Below are 19256 nucleotides of genomic sequence, written 5' to 3'. Positions count from 1 at the left end.
CGCAACGAGCCTCTGATTAATGAGGCCCGGCCGCCCCCGCCCCGCCGCGCCCCGCCCCGGCCCGGGCCCCCTGCGGGAGGGGGCGGGGGAGGGGACGGCGGGAAACGCGGCCCCGGGAGAAAGGGGGGCGGGGCGGGGACGCGCGGCCCGCCCTCCCCGCGGCCCGCGCCCATTGGCCGCGCGCGCCGTCCGTCGGGGGGCGCGGCGCCAATGCGGACGGCGGGGCGGGGCGGCCGCGCCGTGTGTGCCTGCGTAACGGCGAGTCACATGTTGTTTTGCTCTTCTTAGTTCAGTCACTCGGTGCGCGATGTGTTACTCACTGTGCGGCGGGGACCGCGACGAGCCCGGGTCGCCGTTGGCAGCGGCAGCAGCAGCGGCAGCAGCGGCAACGGCAGCCCCGGCAGCGGCGGCACGGACCCCGAGTCCCCGGGCACACCCCGGCACCCCGGAGCGCAGCGCGGCGGCGGGACCCGTGCGGCCGCGCGCGCCGTAGGCTCGGCCCCGCGGCTCGGGGACCCCGACTCTCGGCCCAGCCAGAGAGTCCCCCAGGCGCCGCCCGAGAGCCCGGGAGGCAGCGGCCGCGGGCAAGCCGGGCCGCGGGGAAGGGGGGGCGGCGGCCACCGCCCGCGCCGGGCACCTTCTGGGGCCCCGGATCGCAGAGGGCGCTGCGCCACCGCACGGGTGCCGGCCCCCGCGGGGCCTCCCGTTCCGAACCTTCCCCACCTCCTGGGCCCGAGGGACGCGGGCTCCGGCGGGCGAGCAAGGGGTGGTGGGGAGCCGCCCGCGCCCCCCTGCACTCCGTCCCCCGACCCCCAGCCCCGCCCCCGGCCCCTCCAAGCCGGGCCGGGCGGCGCGGCCTGAAGCGCCCGCGATGGCGAGCCCGCCGGAGCACGGGCCCCCCGGGCCGGCGGGCGGGGACGGCCCCAACCTCAACAACAACAACAACAACAACAACCACAGCGTGCGCAAGTGCGGCTACCTGCGCAAGCAGAAGCACGGCCACAAGCGCTTCTTCGTGCTGCGCGGGCCCGGCGCGGGCGGCGACGAGGCGGGCGCGGGCGGGGGCCCGGCGCCGCAGCCGCCGCGGCTCGAGTACTACGAGAGCGAGAAGAAGTGGCGGAGCAAGGCGGGCGCCCCGAAGCGGGTCATCGCGCTCGACTGCTGCCTGAACATCAACAAGCGCGCCGACGCCAAGCACAAGTACCTGATCGCCCTCTACACCAAGGACGAGTACTTCGCCGTGGCAGCCGAGAACGAGCAGGAGCAGGAGGGCTGGTACCGCGCGCTCACCGACCTGGTCAGCGAGGGCCGCGCGGGCGCCGGGGACGCGCCCCCCGCCGCCGCCGCCACCTCCGGGTCCTGCAGCGCCTCCCTGCCCGGCGCCCTGGGCGGCTCGGCGGGCGCCGCTGCGGCCGATGACAGCTACGGGCTGGTGGCGCCCGCCACGGCCGCCTACCGCGAGGTGTGGCAGGTGAACCTGAAGCCCAAGGGTCTGGGCCAGAGCAAGAACCTGACGGGCGTGTACCGCCTGTGCCTGTCGGCGCGCACCATCGGCTTCGTGAAGCTCAACTGCGAGCAGCCGTCGGTGACGCTGCAGCTCATGAGCATCCGCCGCTGCGGCCACTCGGACAGCTTCTTCTTCATCGAGGTGGGCCGCTCGGCCGTGACGGGCCCCGGAGAGCTGTGGATGCAGGCGGATGACTCGGTGGTGGCGCAGAACATCCACGAGACCATCCTGGAGGCCATGAAGGCGCTCAAGGAGCTCTTCGAGTTCCGGCCGCGCAGCAAGAGCCAGTCGTCCGGCTCGTCGGCTACGCACCCCATCAGCGTGCCCGGCGCGCGCCGCCACCACCACTTGGTCAACCTGCCCCCGAGCCAGACGGGACTGGTGCGCCGCTCGCGCACCGACAGCCTGGCGGCCACCCCGCCCGCCGCCAAGTGCAGCGCGTGCCGGGTGCGCACAGCCAGCGAAGGCGACGGCGGCGCCGCGGCGGCGGCGGCGGCGGGGGCGGGGGCCGGGGCGGCGGCGGGCAGCCCCCTGAGCCCGGGCCCGGTGCGCGCGCCCCTGAGCCGCTCGCACACGCTGAGCGGCGGCCGCGCGGGCAAGGCGGCGCTGGCGCCGGCAGGGGGCGGCCTGCAGCACAGCCGCTCCATGTCCATGCCCGTGGCGCACTCGCCCCCGGCGGCCACCAGCCCCGGCAGCCTGTCGTCCAGCAGCGGGCACGGCTCGGGCTCCTACCCGCCGCCCCCCGGCCCGCACCTGCAGCACCCCCTGCACCCCCAGCGCCCCTCCAGCGGCAGCGCCTCGGCCTCGGGCTCCCCCAGCGACCCCGGCTTCATGTCCTTGGACGAGTATGGCTCCAGCCCCGGGGACCTGAGGGTCTACTGCGGCCACCGGAGCAACACGCCCGAGTCCATCGCTGAGACGCCCCCGGCGCGGGACGGCAGCGCGGGCGAGCTGTACGGCTACATGACCATGGAGCGGCCGCTGAGCCACTGCGGCGGCCGCGCCTACCGCAGGGTCTCTGGGGACGGCGCCCCGGACTTGGACCGAGGGCTGAGGAAGCGGACTTACTCGCTGACCACGCCTGCCCGGCAGCGGCCGGTGCCCCAGCCGTCCTCCGCGTCCCTGGACGAGTACACCTTGATGCGGGCCACCTTCTCGGGCAGCTCCGGCCGCCTGTGCCCATCCTGCCCCGCCTCTTCTCCCAAAGTGGCCTACCACCCTTACCCCGAGGACTACGGCGACATCGAGATTGGCTCGCACCGCAGCTCCAGCAGTAACCTGGGCACGGACGATGGCTACGTGCCCATGACCCCCGGCGTGGCCCTCCTGGGGACGGGCAGCGGGAGCTGCAAAAGCGACGACTACATGCCCATGAGCCCCACCAGCGTGTCGGCCCCGAAACAGATCCTGCAGCCGCGCCCCGTGCCCGCCGCCTTGCCCCCTGCTGGGGCCACGGTGCCCACGCCCGCATCGGCGGCCGGCAGGGCCTTCCCGGGCACCGCGGGCGGCTACAAGACCGGCTCCCCGGCCGAGAGCTCCCCGGAGGACAGCGGGTACATGCGCATGTGGTGCGGTTCCAAGCTGTCCATGGAGAGCGCCGACAGCAAGCTGCTGCCCAACGGGGACTACCTCAACATGTCCCCCAGCGATGCGGGCACGGCGGGCACCCCGCCCGACTTCTTCTCGGCCGCGGGGGAGACGCTGCGGTGCGTGCCCGGCTACTGCTACAGCTCCTTGCCCCGCTCCTACAAGGCCCCTCACGCCTGCCACGGCGACAGTGACCAGTACGTGCTCATGAGCTCGCCAGTGGGCCGGGTCCTGGAGGAGGAGCAGCTGGAGCCACCCCCCGGCCCCGCGCAGCCGGCCAGTGCCTTCCCGGCCGCGGCGGCTGGCAGCGGCCACCCCCAGCCACTTCACCCCGTCGTGCCTTCTTCTGGGAGGCCCGGCGGTGGCGGAGGCAGCCGCCCCGACGGCTTCCTAGCCCAGCGCTGCCGGGCAGTGCGGCCCACGCGCCTGTCCCTGGAGGGGCTGCCGGCCCTGCCCCGCATGCACGAGTACCCGCTGCCCCCCGAGCCCAGGAGTCCTGGCGAGTACATCAACATCGACTTCGGGGAGGCCGGCGCGCGCCTGTCACCCCCCGCGCCCCCGCTCCTGGCCTCGGCCGCCTCGTCATCCTCGCTGTTGTCCGCCAGCAGCCCAGCCTCGTCCCTGGGCTCCGGCACCCCGGGCACAAGCGGGGACAGCCGGCAGCGCTCCCCGCTCTCCGACTATATGAACCTCGACTTCAGCTCGCCCAAGTCGCCGCAGCCAGGCGCCCAGGGCCGGGACCCTGTGGGCTCCTTGGACGCCTTGCTGTCCCCCGAGGCCTCCGTGTACCCGCCGCTGCCCCCGCGCCCGGCCGCCCCCTCCTCGGCCCTGCAGCCGCCGCCCCCGCCGCCCCCACCAGGCGAGCTGTACCGCCTGCCTGCGGCACCCGCCTCCCAGGGCCCAGGCGCGGCCTTCTCCTCGTCCTCGGACACGGGGGACAACAGTGACTACACAGAGATGGCCTTCGGCGTGGCCGCCACCCCGCCGCAACCGATCGCGGCGCCCCCGAAGCCCGACGGTGCCCGCGTGAGCAGCCCTGTGTCCGGCCTCAAGAGGCTGAGCCTCATGGATCAGGTGTCGGGGGTCGAGGCCTTCCTGCAGGCCGGCCAGCCCCCAGACCCGCACCGGGGGGCCAAGGTCATCCGTGCGGACCCCCAGGGGGGCCGCCGCCGCCACAGCTCCGAGACCTTCTCCTCGACCACCACTGTGACCCCCGTGTCCCCATCCTTCGCTCACACCCCCAAGCGTCACAACTCGGCCTCGGTGGAGAACGTCTCTCTCAGGAAAGGCAGCGAAGGGGGCGGGGGCGGGGGCAGCGTCCTGGGTGGGGGCGATGAGCCCCCCTCGTCGCCCCGCCAGTTGCCTCCGCCAGCGCCTCAGCAAGCGCGGGCCTGGACGCCGGCTCAGCCCGGCGGCGGCCTGGTCGGCTGTCCCGGGGGCAGCAGCTCGCCGATGCGCCGGGAGACCTCCGCCGGCTTCCAGAACGGCCTCAACTACATCGCCATCGACGTGAGGGACGAGCCAGGGCTGTCGCCGCCCCTGCAGCAGCACCCGCACGCGCAGATGGGCGACAGGAGCGCCTGGGGCCGCACCCGAAGCCTCGGGGGTCTCATCAGCGCCGTGGGTGCCGGTAGCCCTGCCGGGGTGTGCGGAGGGCCGGGCCCCGGCGCCCTGCCCGCGGCCAACGCCTACGCCAGCATCGACTTCTTGACGCATCACCTGAAAGAGGCCACGGTGGTGAAAGGTGAGGGCCTGGGCCGGGGAGGAGCGCGGGCCTGTGGGGTGCTAGAAGCCGCTTCCCTTCGGGGGTACCGTGACCTCAGTGCCCGAGTCCTGGCGCAGGGCTCTCGCTTTGTTTTGCCTTTGTCCCAGTGCAAGTCTTTCCCCAGAGACCTCGCCAGAGCGCTTAAGTCGCCTTTGAGTTGAACAGTGAGTTTTCCGACCGGGGAGGCAGATCTGTTTTCTTTGGCTCCAGAGCCCCCCTCCTCTTCCCTTCTGTGAACACCTGGCGGGGGGCGGCGCGGGCGGGGCGGGGTGGGGGGGGCAGGTCAGCCACTCCCCTAGGAGGTGGCCCGGGGGGTCCTCCTATCTGTGAGGTGGGAAACTTCCACTTGGAGGGACCCGCCGCTGGCGGCTCCCAGGCCCACAGACGTCACCTTTCTCTTTGTTTTCCTGGAGCCTGGCCGGGCTGATTCTTGCTGAGCCTCAAAGTTTATAAAAACAGGCCCCAAACTTGTTTAGGAAACTAGCATCCATTTTGGCTGGCCGTTGCAGGGAGCCCTGAACCATTTCAAGTTTACGTGGGGACTGTAGGAGCGTTTCCACCAGAGACGTGCCTGTTCTCTAGGGGGCTGAAAGGGTGACTCTGCTTAACCCAGCTCCGGAGCTTGAGCCCACCTGGGAGTCACCTGGAGAGTCCGAGGCGGGTCTGGCCGGGCTGGGTGGCCCCATGCAGCGGGTCTGGGATGTGGCTCCCAGTGCGCCTTCCTAAGAAGCTCCCCTGTTGCGCTGGTGCTGCTGGTCGGGGGGCCCTGGCTGGGGGCGGAGTTGGGGGCACTTGCCCCAGTTAGACTGCTGGAGCAGGTCTGAGAAATTACCTGAGGGGTCAGCCGCAGTCAAGGAAAGCGGCCAGTGGGCGGAGCCCAGGCGCCAGCATTTTCCCGGTTGCCCAGGCGATGAGAATCTGGGCTTCGGAGAAGACAGTGAAAGCCAGCCACATGGGTCTTTTCAGGAGCAGTCACGGTGGGGTGGTGCCCAGTGCTGTTTCTCCCTGTCTCCTCACAGATGGGCAAGGACAGAGGTGTGCTTGCCTTGACCTGGTTGTCTCAGACCCTGAATGACGAGGGGGAGGAGAGGAGGGTGGGCTCAAAGAGTTTCTTAATTTTATAGCTGCTCCTGTGCAGGAAGATAGAGGCGCTGTGGGAACCCCAGAGCACAGAGTAATGAACAGTACTCAGATGCTGGCCTGAGGTCAGCAGTCTGCCGGGGTTACAGGGTGATGATGGACACAGCTTGGGGGTCTGTACACCTTGTTCTGAAAGCAAACGCATCTGATGCGGCGTAAATCCAGCATGTGTTTCCTCGCATCCATGGGATGTAAAGTTACAGCTGGGTTCAAGAGGGTGGGGACATATGTACACCTGTGGCCGATTCATGTTGATGAACGGCAGATACCAACGCAATATTGTAAAGCCATTATCCTCCCAATAAAAATAAATTTAAAGAAGAAAAAAAAAGTTGTAGCTGTAGGGTGGATACCCTGTTATACAACAGAGGAAAAGCGATTTGCTTTTTTTCTAAAATCATGGACTACAAGATGCAAAGAGGCACAGCGACCTCTCAGGGACACAGCCCTATGGCATCTAATGACGCCGTTGGAAGCCGTCAGGATGTGCCCCGTAAATGAAGGTCGCTTTTCTTGGAGGCACTTAAGCCCTACAGGTGCGTCTGAAAAATTGCTGGCGTGTCTGGAGTTGAAGGATTATTAGGTGCAGTCCAAGACACAAGCCAGATAAACAGAGCAGCGTAACTAGACTTGACTGGGGGGAAAATCCGCATGCACAGGAAGGGGTACAGACCACAGTGAACACCGAGTACGTCTTGCTGAAATCTGATTCTCATCAGAAAAACAGCCTGAGAACACACCACCTTGTACTGCCTCTGGTGGAGCAGGCAGGAAAAACCCGGGCTGGACTGAGGAGGGCCCTGGGAGGCGGTTCTCGCAGCAAGCGGAACAGTGAGCTGGGGTGTGTGCCTCCAGGCCTGAAAGAATCCAAGGCCTTTCGGATAAAGTAGATACATTCAGAAACATGATTCACAGCTGATATAATGCCCTTTTCAGATGAGGGAAAATTTTAAACTGCAAGAGAGAAGTTTAGCAAGAGGCCTGGTCTGCCTTGTTTTGTTCCCGATTTCCCACCAGTATGACATTCTTCTCAACCTATAGGATTCAGGGCTCTGAAATCAAAACAGTTTGTAAGTTCCGTGGTCACTGAAATCACTTTGGATTGCTGTTTGTCCAAAGTCTCTGTGGGTGTTATGGTAAACACCCTCTTAAGAACGGAAAAAGACTATTTTTAAACAAAATAGATAACTACAATTGATCCATTGTGTCCAAACCATTTTTTTTCCCCTTTCTTTCAAAAAGGCCTACATGCTAAATGGATTTCTAGTAGACCTATTTGAGCACAGAGAACAGCAGAAGAAGGAAGAGGAGGGTCTCATTTTAATTAACAAGGGAGGGAAGCTTAATTGTGTTCTGTGGAGCCAGAAAGGGACTGCCGGAAACCTTGAAGGAGCATCCACTTTTATTTAACTCCTGTTTGCACATAGACATTGGTTTGTGATGCTCATAAATAAAAAGTTAACAGGAGATGAGTGTTCTTTGAGAGCATGATTTATGGAGGGAAGACTTGCAAAGCATTTCTTTGAAGATAAAATGGAAAGCGAGCTTCCTGAGTCATTGGGTGCATGCCCTGACCCTCAGAAGGGGCTGTGTTTCCACACCCAGCTCCTCGGGTTGCCCGTGGAAAAACTCTGTGAGCTCCACAGAGTTGGCATCGTTCGGGGTCGCTTGGGTAGTGTTTGGCGTTTGGATAAGCAGTGACAAAGAGTTAAGGTTTCAGCAACGGGTTTGCTGGTTGGTTGTTTGCAGTAGAATTGGGGCTGGGGGCGGAGTTTCAGTGCTGGAGCCAATTAAAAAGTTAGTACCCCTTAGATTAACACCCAGACATGTGTTTATATCTGTGTAAGTGGTCCAGAGAAGACGAAAATTTAACTCTTAAGTTATGCCTCTCCCTTGGGAGCAGGGAGAAGGTGCTTGCTCTGTGTTTTGTGGGTGTGTCTGTTGAAAAGTCTAAGCCATCTTTACCGTGTTGTTGTTTGGGAGCAGACATGCTGCTGCTGAATTTACTGAGCATTCAAGCTGCTTTTTAAAATTAACTTTGTATGTTTGGTTGTTAGGATTATAGATTGTCCTATACTGTAAACTATGCTATTTTAGTATTCCTCTTTGGTGAGGTTTTTGTTCTAAAATTGGTGTGTGTGTATGTATAAGGCGGATTAGATAAGAATTACCCTGAAAGTATCTGTATTTAAATTTGTTTGATAAAAGGACTATTTATTCACATCCCACAGAAAGAATCGTGGGATAAGAGAGCAACACCATCACCATGTATGTTTAAAAGTGTTGTCTGTTGAAGTCTTCAAGCAGGGGACCTGAATATTTTTAGAACTCCAAGGAGATGGCTTGACAAACCACACACACTTTACTTTCTCTGTGGTGCTTGCTTTTCCGCTTTGGTTGGCCGGCTCTTATCGTAATAAGCCAATCGTGTGCCCGGCTCCCACCCTGTTCCCAGGGGCAGACGACTAAGGTGCTAATGGAAACACACACAGGCTTTCCTGAATGAAAGTCACATGACTCATTCTAGTTCCTCTATTGAAAGAGAAACCTTTACCAAAAGAGTACTGCGGAAAAGGAGGCAGGGTGTGTGAACACCAACCAGAAATCAGGAAGCCGGGTTTCTAGTTGCTGATGTTGGTGAGTCACGTAGGAGACGAGTCCCTCTGTCCCACTTTCTCTGTCTGCAAAGCAAGGCCCTTATTACCCTTTCCTCCTGTGCTCCACCAGGAGGTCCAGGAGCTTGTCCACACCCAGAGAGCTTCAGCTCCTCTAAGAAGAATGCCAGTAAATCCCGCAATGCTGTCCATACTTATTACCTTGAAACCGCGAGTATGTGCAGGAAAGACACTTCTGTCGATGCATGTTCTTAAATTAAAAACAAAACCCCAGACCCTCACAGTTGTCTGAACGTGGAGCCAGTACCTTCCTGAGAAATGCAGGCCTCTCCTGTTAGGTTTCACCCCAGTCTCTGAGAGCCTTTGTTTTCTCCAGACTCTGTTTCACTGGAGGTTTTTTTTTTTTTTGTCATAGATAATTATCAGTTGTCACATAGTAGTGTTTTAAATCAGGTAGCAGAGTAACAGCAAAGGAAAATAGCATTCTAATCCTGAAACTATATCAGGACCACACTTTCTGATGACCTTTTATGATGTGGCCATATACTTAGAGATATTGGCAAGATGAACCTGTGTAATTGGAATGTAGATTTCTCAGACTGACAGTGTTGGCCCTTCATCTGCAGAGCATCAAGAGAAAAACAGATCCCTGAAGCTTTGAGCTGCTGAGTCATCACTGTTTGGGCCTTCACTGCTCGGGGTTGACTCACGAGAGTGGGCACTCCTGACTGTTTTTGGTTTGGTCGTCCCAACTGGCCAGGAAAACCTCCAGTGTTTGATTCATTCATTCTTCCACGGGCCCACCACCCTCCTGAAAAGGATTTTTAATAGATAATTAATGCTTTATTTTCTTTAGACCTTAGTATTAAAACGAGTCTCTTTCTGAAAAGAACTTGCCAAAGTTTCAGGACCAGCACGGGGATAATGGCTTTTCTGTTAAAATTCCCACTAATGCATTTTCTGTAGCAGCAGAGTTCCGAGAGCCAGTTAACTTTTTGGTATCAGATTTGGCAGGTGGAAAGGGTTTTTTGTTTTGTTTTTTTGGGGTAGAATCAAGTGTTCCCATTTCACCTTAGAAGCTTAAGGGAAAATGTATCTTGACTCTTTTATCTGCTTTGCCAAGTACACAGAGTGGGGGAAAAACTGAGCGGGAAGGCGACCACAGTGTCCTGCCCCAACAGCTGGGGGTCTTCACCAGGGCCCCTGTAATAGCTGAGTTTCTGTAGACTTTCGCTGCTGCAGACATGGGTAGAATGTTTTTCCGTACAAGTTGGGGAAGGCTGTTAATGCTGGCATTTTTCATCCGCTGAACAATTTTCTGAACCTGCAAAATCAGTGGTTATAAACCTGTTACCGATCAGGTTGTAGGTTTCCTGAGAACAGCGCTCTTCACATTTCAGTGCGAAGATTCTTTCTGTGTTAAGTTCATCAGTTTGGAAGCGTTCTTCAAGATGGCAGCGAGTATTCTGAATCACTCAAAGCTGAATATTCTAGACGAGCTCGTCTACAATAGATTTGTAGATTTGTTTCTGGAGAGAACTGGTGAAGTCATCAGTCAAGATGGAGGAAATGCTGAGGCTGGTAATTGCTCCTGACTCTTCGATGTCTTTCTGGCTGGCTGGCACAGGCTTGCATTAACTGTGCGTGGAATTAAAGAGCAGAGAAGAAAGTGTGGACAGGGAGAGCTGGAGCCCCTGTTGGAAACTAGCGTTCACTCTGTGTGCTTGTGGGGTGGGGGGTGGGGGGGGTCTCATTTAATTGAATTCATTGCGTCAGAATGGAATTCATTGAATTGGGCTGAAATGTAATTGGGTTAAAACTTGTAGGCTGCATGTTTACAAGTGTTGTAACAGTCGAGTCAGCGGTTCTGATTTCTTTTCTGTTGGATTAGGAAATGTGAAGTGTGTATCAAGTGACTTTTACCTGTCCGGAGACTTTTCTAAAAGTTGATCAGGCAAAGTTGATCACGCTTGTCTCCAAGCGTGGCCCTGTGCTCTCATGCCCATAGACAGGACTTAGAAAATATTCTTGGCTTATGGTACTTAATTTGGAATATTTGGTTAAATATGGTGGCCTACAACATACATTAAAGAATGATTACATGCATAGCGTTTGGTAAATACTGGGCTTTTAGTATCAATTTTAATTAAAGAGTACCAAACTTTCCATAAAAATTATCATTTGGGGGTGACGTGTGTGCGTGTATGTGTTTAGTTTCATAATTCCTCATCCAGTTTTGCTCCAAGAGGCTTGATGTGGATTTTTTTTCATAATTCAAGGTCCAGTGCTGAATAAGAATGCTCTCTAATCATGCTAAAGCTCTGTAGCCTCAAGCATACTTGCACTGTTGGCTGTGACTTTAGTCTGCCCATTAGGTATTGGGGCAGACACTTGAGTGAATTACTATAGTACAGTGTTCAATTCCAGTTCTTTCAATGTGAAAAAAACAGGTACTATATACAATTCATCATATTAGTGATTTTAATAATTACTTTAAAATCCATATGTGTATCTTAATAATGATTTATATTTTTGCATAGAATCAATGCATAATCTTTAATATTTATAAATGAGACCTAGTACTTTTGCAATGCAAATTCAAAAGTCCATACTTATATCTGCCCATTTTTTTGCCTCCAAATTATAAGTGTAACTAGTAATCCCCCAAACGTGAAGAGCAGTGAATGAGGCTGAAAGAATGCTACTGAAAACTGAGATGATGAAAATGCAACCGTTACCCTGGTCAGTGCTGAAAGATTATTGCATGTCCCTCTCTCTCTCCCCTTTCAGCCAAGAGAAGTGTTTAAAATTCAAAGAGTAGGGTTTTTGTCACTTGATAGTGTTCAGAGGTTTTGATACCTAGAGTCTCACGTGATACTCCAAAAGCCATACCTCAGAGCAGAGCTGCCTGGGTCCCCGTTTTTGGACTGAGGAGCCTGCAGCTCAGAGAGTCCCAGCAACCCGTCTTGGAATCCCTGAGCCAGGAAGGGCAGTGGTGCCGTCTTACACGTGACTCCCGGCCAGGGTGTCCCATCTTCCGCAGGCCCTACTCGCTGTTTGGGAAGCTCATGTGCCACAGTGATCTTGGGATTTTCTGTAGACTCGCCTCAGGCAGCTTTCGAGTTAACAGCTGGGTTGTTGTTTCACTTGGTGCCACTTACGGAATCTCCCTGTCTTTCCTTCCACACATTCGTTCAGAGTAAGATGGGGACAGCTAAGCAGAAAGACTGGATGATAAAGGAAAGTGCCCTCATTTTTTTTTTAATATATTAATTTTTTTTTACACTTTTGTTGGTCTGTAATTGACTGATAATGTTGTGTTAGTTTCAGAAAGCTCCCTTATTTTTTAAACTGGTTTCCACACCTGCTAGGTTGAAGAGCTCAGGATTCAATATTATTTTCAAGGCTCTGGTGGTGGTGGTGGGTTTCAGAGTTGAATCAGATTGTTGGTTGGTCATCTGTTCTGGGGATCCCAGGCTGTCTTCCTGGACTTCCAGTGACCTGCAGAGTGGACACTTATATTCCGCAGCTATCTTTGTTTTCATGAAACAAACTGTATATTATACCTGATAAGATACTTCCCCCTTGAAACACCAAATGCTTGAGAGCTCTCTCCACACAGTGTGGTGAGAATCAGAAAAAAAAAAAGATCCAAGGTCGTTTTGAGGAAAAGGGGTGGAGAACTCTCAGGTCTGATGAAACTCACTTGAAGGTTGTGAAAACAGAGGCGGGGAAGGTGGGTGTCTTCTGCAAGGTCACTGATTTAATTAGTTGGTAGAGATGTTTGTAAACATTCTCAGGAAGGAATGGGATGTTCTGTGTCTCTGCGGGCCTGTGTGGTGATGAAGACCTTGCTCTTCTGACTTGGCCTGCCCCCTCTGGAATGATGCATTGTCTGTAGAAGTGCTATTTACTAGTCTTTTTTGTTTTGGAGCCTCTCAGGAAATTGCTTCGTGCATGCGCTACGAGGTGTGATGGTGGACAGAAGCAGAGAAAGCAGAAACACTTAGATGAGGAAGCAGCCTGGAATCAGGGTGATGGCCCAACGCCCATGTGGGCAGCGTCTCCCGGGGGTGCAGAGGGTGAGGGCTCGGCGGTCAGTCAAACTCATGTGCTTCCTTGTAAGAAAAAAGAGAGAAGGAAGAAAGAACGTTCTTGGGGTAATTCAGATCAAAAGACCTCTACGATCTGGGAAATGTAGGTCCTTTTTCTGTCGGTGGGTCACCTTGGTCCACTGAGCCAGCATCCAGTGGGTCTGTGGTCTCTGTCATTCCGTGAGGGGTCCTTAAGATGCACTCCTTTTCTAAGTGAAATACCATTTACTCCTCATGACGGATAAGTCCATTAACAGTTTCCTAAGAAATGAGTCATCTGTTGGATGATGAGTCTGTCTGAAAACCAACAATTTTAGAGTTTGCCTGAGGACCCCAGCGGGGCTAAGTGGCGATCTTCTCCGGAAGGGATCATTTCATCAGTGCCCTTGTTGTTTTTGAGGTCTTTTTCTTTTTTTTTTGAGGAAAAAAATGTATTTACTTACCTTCATTGTTACAGGATGAGACATGATTTTTCAGAAGGCGCTGCCTTCCTGAGGGGTGACTCCGAGCCCCCTTCAAATGGCAGAAAGGAAGATATAAACACGTGTAACGGTTCCCACAACAGCTCTCCACGCTCAGAAGAGAGGGTAGTCGGGGCCCTTCCGCCTCGCGCCCTGGGGAGTGGTCCGGGGCTGTGTTTACACGAGCTGACAGTCTCGCCAGCATCCGAGCAGAGACCACTTCCTTCCTGGCAGATGCAGCCTGGGGGTCAGGCGCCTGCCATCAGGAGCGAGTGTGCCAGCGATTCCGCAGCGTCGCTGTCTGCCGGCGTGGGGTAAACAGGCCAGGAGTGCATGGGGTGATGAAACTGCCCCTTGGGATCAGACAGAAGCCGAGTTCAGGGGCCCTGTCTTGGGGCGTTGGCTCTGGGGAGCACTTCCGCAGTTAGGTGGAAAGCAGATGGGAATCAAGATGCGAGTTAAAGCCACAGCGTCTCCCTGGAGGAGGTCTGACGCCTCCCCTGAAAACGTGCCCTCCTACGAGGACCTGGGACGAAGCGCTGGCTGCCCGACCCGGTGCTGGTGCTGGAAAGCCACTGAACGTGGAGGCTTAGCTCAGTGGCCATGTCCCACCGTGGAGAAGCCCGGACCTGCCCTGGGAGGGACACAACCCGTTCCCTGGCCTGCCAGGCCCAGTGGAGGCCCCACACGGTCCCTGCCGCTTCCCTCTTGTAGGGCTTCCGGAGCCCACGGTGGGTGGGTGGCTGGATGGATGATGGGGGAATTGAGAGGTGGGGGAGAAGTTTTGAAATTAGGCCAGGATGCTCTGCCTGAATTCACAGACTGTACAGGCAGTGTTTTAGAAACTCCAGGCAATAAGCAGGGTTAGGCAGGGAGTGGGATAGAGCCTGTGGTGCGGGTTGACTTTGTTTGAAGGTGAGGGATGGGGCAGTACAGCCCAGGACCCTCAGCTGCTAAGGCGACGGGAACTCCTAGAAGGGGAAAGGGTCCGTTTCTTACACCACAGCCTGTGTGCGTTTTTTCAAAGATACATTGTTAACGTGATTTGTGGTGGTGCCATGCTATTGTTTTATTCTTATATGCAGTGAAATGAAGTCGTTCAGTTGTGTCCGACTCTTTTCAGCCCCATGGACTGTAGCCCGCCAGGCTCCTCTGTCCATGGGATTTTCCAGGTAAGAATACTGGAGTGGGCTGCCATTTCCTTCTCCAGGGGGTCTTCCCAACCCAGGGATTGAACCCAGGTCTCTCGCATTGTAGGCAGATGCTTTTACCATCTGAGCCACTAGGGAAGTCTCTTATGTGATGCAGGTACTTTTTTAAAGTTGTTTCTAGCATAAAAGAGACCTAAAACAACACTTTCCATATTATGCAAGTGAAATGGAAAACAAAGCCATAAATTACTCATACGCCCTTAACTTATAAGCTCAGTTGTATTTATAACCAGATTTTTTAAACAAATGTCTAATCAAATATTTCTATCAAATAGGCTCGGCGAAACTACTACAAAGAACTCTTCTTACTTCACCAGTTAAACTTTTAATAAATGTACAGTTCAGTTGAAAATATTTAGATGGATTGTCACAAAATATCTTAGTAGCAAAACTGCAGTATCTGTTTCTTTTTTCTTTTGAATATTATATAACAGGGGTGGATGTTTAGCTCAGTCAGTTTCAGAAAACCCACCTTAACTGGTTGATTAAACAACAAAAAATATAAACTTTAATAGTGAATGATGTGAATATATTCAATATGAAATATCGACACACTCCTATAAATAGCATTCATGGATTTTGAAACATTCTTTCAATTTCATTTATTTTGACAGCTGTTTTAAATGAGCATTTTCTTTCCAAGGTGAAAGTTCACGTAGCTTCCAAGTCGATAGACGTTCCGGTATTGGGGATCGTATCAGAGCTGTGAAGACGCAGAATCAGGGACAGAGCTTAATGCCGTTTTAGTTCTTGCTTCTTGCCACAAGCAGTTTAGCCTGTGGGTCGTGCTGGTTTATGAATGGACTTGGTACCAAATGAAATATGCACCCTAGTAAAATACCCACGTTTCCCTGGCGTGGAGCGTTTCATTCAGCGCCTAGAGTAATTCTGGGTGATGAGCGTGCACCTTCGCCACTCCAGTCTGTGGCCATCCATCTGGGATGCTCAGAGTTCATCTTTGCATTCCTGCTTGAGCCATTCTCGGCCAGAGACACAGGATGGACCGTCGCTGCAGGGCCTGCGGGTGTCTTTGCCTGGAAAATTCCGGTGGGACCACAGCTTAGAGTGCCCCACCCACCCCCTCTCCACCCCACACACTCACTTGGGGTCCATCCAAGGAAGTGGAATTTCCACGCCAGTTTTCTCCTCTGAGAACCCCCAGGTTTGATCTGCTGCGGTCCCAGCCCCGAGCTGCCAGCCCCTCCGCTCTGGGCCATCTCATCTCACCATGCATCACTCCATGCATCTGGTCTTTGCCGTCCGGCCCCAGAACCTTCACTAGGTCCCAGGACTTGGGACCCCTTCCCCTGCATTCTGAGTCTCCTCTGCTCGCCCATGACTCCTGCTGGAGAGAGATGGTCCCCTGCGGTCCGTGCGAGGGGTGGCTGGACCCACGCCCACCCCGGTCACCTGTCCTTGCCTCTCGGAGCCGCAAACGTGAGCGTGCAGTGTGTTCAGGGCTGTGGCTGTCCGTGAGGAGTCAGCATTTCGATTTCAGTTAACATTTTTCTCATAAACGATCTGTGAACATTTCACATTATCACAATTCTATTTATAGGTCAGGCTTCAACCTTGCTCAGCTTTTAGACGTCCGGACAGTTTCTAAGGCAAGTTCTGTTTTCTTTAGGCACTCCTGGAACGGCTTGGCACATCCTGACTTGAGCCTTTTAAAAAAACTGTGTGTTTTATCTGTTTTTTTTTTTTTTTTCCCCCCCTCAAAAAAGCAAGCAAACAAATGTCAGGAGCTTCCTTTCAGGGGCTCTGGGGAAGAGGGGAAGGTGGGCTTGGGAGCAGGAAAGACGGGGCTGGGGAGGGTGCTCCTGCCTTCAGATTCAGACAGCCAGCTCGCTGTGCACGTGCCACGTTGATTCAGTCGTGTCCCTGACTCTGTGTGACCCCATCGGCGGTCGCCCGCCAGGCCTCTCTGTCCATGGGATTCTGCAGGCAGGAGTACTGAGTGGGTTGCCATTTCCTCCTCCAGGAGGTCTTCCTGACCCAGGGATGGAACCCGCGTCTCTTACCTCTCCTGCCTTGGCAACTGGTGGACCAGGGATGGAACCCGCGTCTCTTACCTCTCCTGCCTTGGCAGCCGGGTTCTTTATCACTAGTGCCAGCTGGGAGCAGAGATGCAGATTGTGGCATGTTGTGGACTTTAAAACCCTCTCACCCATTTGAAAAAGACCAGAGTGCAGGCTGGGATGAAAGAGTTAGACTTCCAAGTGGAAAAACAAACGAAGGAAAAGCAACCCCCACCCCACCACCACCAAAGCCAAAGGTACTGAATCTTCAAGCCTACCTTTGAAACTGAGGAAATAAATGTAACATTGACGTGTGTTCAGAGCGTGAAGTAATATAGGTGATAACAAGTGTTCCAGAAACTAAAACAAGGGAGAGGGGGGCAGAAGGTGAACAGGAGGCATATTCATGGGGAGAGTCCGCGTGGGCAAGGGAGTGACTGGGGGTGAAAGGCGCTGGTGTGCCCCAGGACCAGAAGACCCATGTAGCTGACGGGGAGGGAGCGGGGAGAGAGCAGAGGCTGCTGAGGGTGAATGAACAGCCGCCCGTGGCGTGTGGAGCCTGGGGTCAAGGCCGTGTCTCTACTTAACAGCACAGGCGGAAAATGCAGGTGCTTTGGAACCACACGTGAAGCGTTTAAGAGCTTTTCGCATCAAGTCCCCATAGCGTCTTTTTCTCTTCCACTTAGCGTGGTCTGTGTCACCTCTTGACTTTCTTTCTCAAAGATAGTGCATCACAGGTGGAGAGACCCCAAAGTTCTGGGGGAAGGAAGCAGCTGAGGTGTCACTGGGGTGGGAGGGCAGAGGGGGCATTGTCACAGGGTGAACAGTGGCGTCAGGGCACCCGTGTTCAGTCCCAGAGCTGCGTATTCAGCTGCACAGACGTATCTGGAAAGCGCCTTATGATTCGTAACACGCGTTTGGTTGGTATTTCATCCTCAGGCCCTCCAAGGAGGACGAGTCCCTGTTCTTGCTTTTTAAAGGGACCACCCGAGGGGGAAGGGGCCCAGTGCTCGGCGGGCCTGGGGGAGCCTCTGCCGGGCTGTGGGGAGCGATGCTCCGGGCGGCTCAGACTGCTTGGGCACCCCGGGACCTTCCTTTGAAACACTGGGTCGGTCACTCCCTCCCTACCCAGGACGTCCATCCGGCAGGGTGCTGTCCTGTAAGGAGCCCCAGGTCAGGCTCTGCAGCAGGTGGGTTTCCTTCCTCAGCTGACTGGGACACTAGAGGGGTAGATAAGTCAGTATTCCCTTTTTTCTTGGGGATGGGACCTCAACAGGAAAGCGCTGATGGGGTGATTTTGGAGCTGAGGGTGTCAGAGCCCAAGAAAAGCTAGTGAGTCACACGGGAAAGACCCTCCCCTCCTTTCATCCTGCCTTCGAGGAAACCGCATACTTGATACATAGACTGGTGTGTGGTTATTTGTAACTTCCTTGACTTTTAAGGACTTAACATGGGTATAAGTCTGTCTTTAGAATGTAGGTTGAGTTTTACTTAATTTTTCTTAAATAAGTAAGAAAGTGATGGTCTGGGTGAAGTACCTTAAGGAACTTTGTCCATTTGAACAAGAGAAAAGCGACGATGTCGTCCTAATTATTTATTTCATTGTATTAGTCGTTATTTCTTCCCTTGGGGGCTGCCGTGACATCGTCCCAGACGGGAAGGATGAAATTCCATTTTCTCCGTCAAGTGTGTATCTGAGGAAACATGCTTATGCGCATGGGTCTCTTGATGTCTCTGGTTCATAAAGTTGGTCTAGAGAACTTGATGGGTAGGGAGTCCCGGCAGGAGGCTGTGTGTTCGCATGTCGGGAGTTTTGTGACCAGCGCCCGGGGTCTCAGCGGGGGCTGTGTGGCCAGGGGCTGTGCCTGTTTCTCGGTGTCTGCCTCCCCGGCCCTGCAGGCAGACAGCTCGCGTAGACTCGGAAATAACTGGACTCCTGCGTCGTCTTGCCGGAGCCGTCCAAAACATCTGACGTGAGGTTTCCTTTTGTTCAGTTCGGTTACGGTTCAGGGCACTGTGGAGCCTCCCGCCCCATTCACGTTCAGTTCGATACAACAAGCAGAAATTGTGAAATGGCCAGCTGCCCTCGACGGACGATGGAGAAAACGTTATCTTAATCCATGTAGAGCGAGTGTCACAAAATCGTAAAGCTGTGAAGTGTGACGCGGTGAAAGGGATCTCCTGGGTTGGGGCACCCTTGTCTGCGCGATGCTCTGCGGGGGGCACGGGCCTCTGCGTGATCTTGGGGAGTCATTGTCGTCCTGTGCGTCCTCCGATTCCTGAAGAGGTGGGTGGGAGCCGCCTCCATTCTCGGGAGTCATAGAGAACTCCCGCCCAGCTTTTGGAGCCCAGGGATGTGTTCATGTCAGTCAGCACTTCCTTTTACTGTAAGCAATGTCTTTACACTGAGTTGTTCGTCTCCCCGCGTTTCTCTTAACTTCAGCGGCTTGGGAAGCTGTGTTGGCGTGGCTCGGTGTTGAGTTCCCGCCCTCTGCCTTCTTTCCAGGGGAGAAGGCCGGGGCAGCGGGTTTGTGACCAAGGCCCTCCCAGCCGGTCCCCTTTGTGTGCCGTCCGGACAGGCCTGGGTGTCCTCCATCTCGTGTCTGCGGTCCTCCCACCTGGAGGCACCTCCCTGCTCCGCGTCTGACAGCTGGCGGCCGTGGGCCCTCCAGGAGGGGCTGGGGGCCAAGGGTTCCAACTCGAGGCTCCCACGGCTCTTGCGAGGGGCCCGGCTGTCCGGGGTCCCTCCCAGCAAGCGGGTTGAGGAGGAATTGTGCTGAGGTCAGGCTGTGCCGAGGCTCCACAGTTCTCTCGGCAGGTTTCCCCAGCCGAGGCTCCAGTTCTGAAGATATAAAGAT

General features: G+C 55.6%; 1 protein-coding gene across 1 annotated transcript in view; it reads left to right on the top strand.

The window, feature by feature from the left end:
- Positions 1-277: 277 nt before the first annotated feature.
- The window catches only part of IRS2 (insulin receptor substrate 2), a 30530-nt gene continuing 11551 nt past the window's right edge, over positions 278-19256 (top strand). The window contains exon 1 of the mRNA XM_061435366.1: positions 278-4838. Coding sequence (XP_061291350.1) covers positions 872-4838 — 3967 coding nt within the window. The 5' untranslated portion in view covers positions 278-871. The remainder of the gene's footprint in view (positions 4839-19256) is intronic.

This window comes from Bos javanicus, chromosome 12 (assembly GCF_032452875.1).
Source record: "Bos javanicus breed banteng chromosome 12, ARS-OSU_banteng_1.0, whole genome shotgun sequence".
Lineage (NCBI taxonomy): Eukaryota > Metazoa > Chordata > Mammalia > Artiodactyla > Bovidae > Bos > Bos javanicus.
The sequence above is the reverse complement of the archived record's forward strand: the minus strand, read 5'-3'. Positions and strand labels throughout refer to the sequence as shown.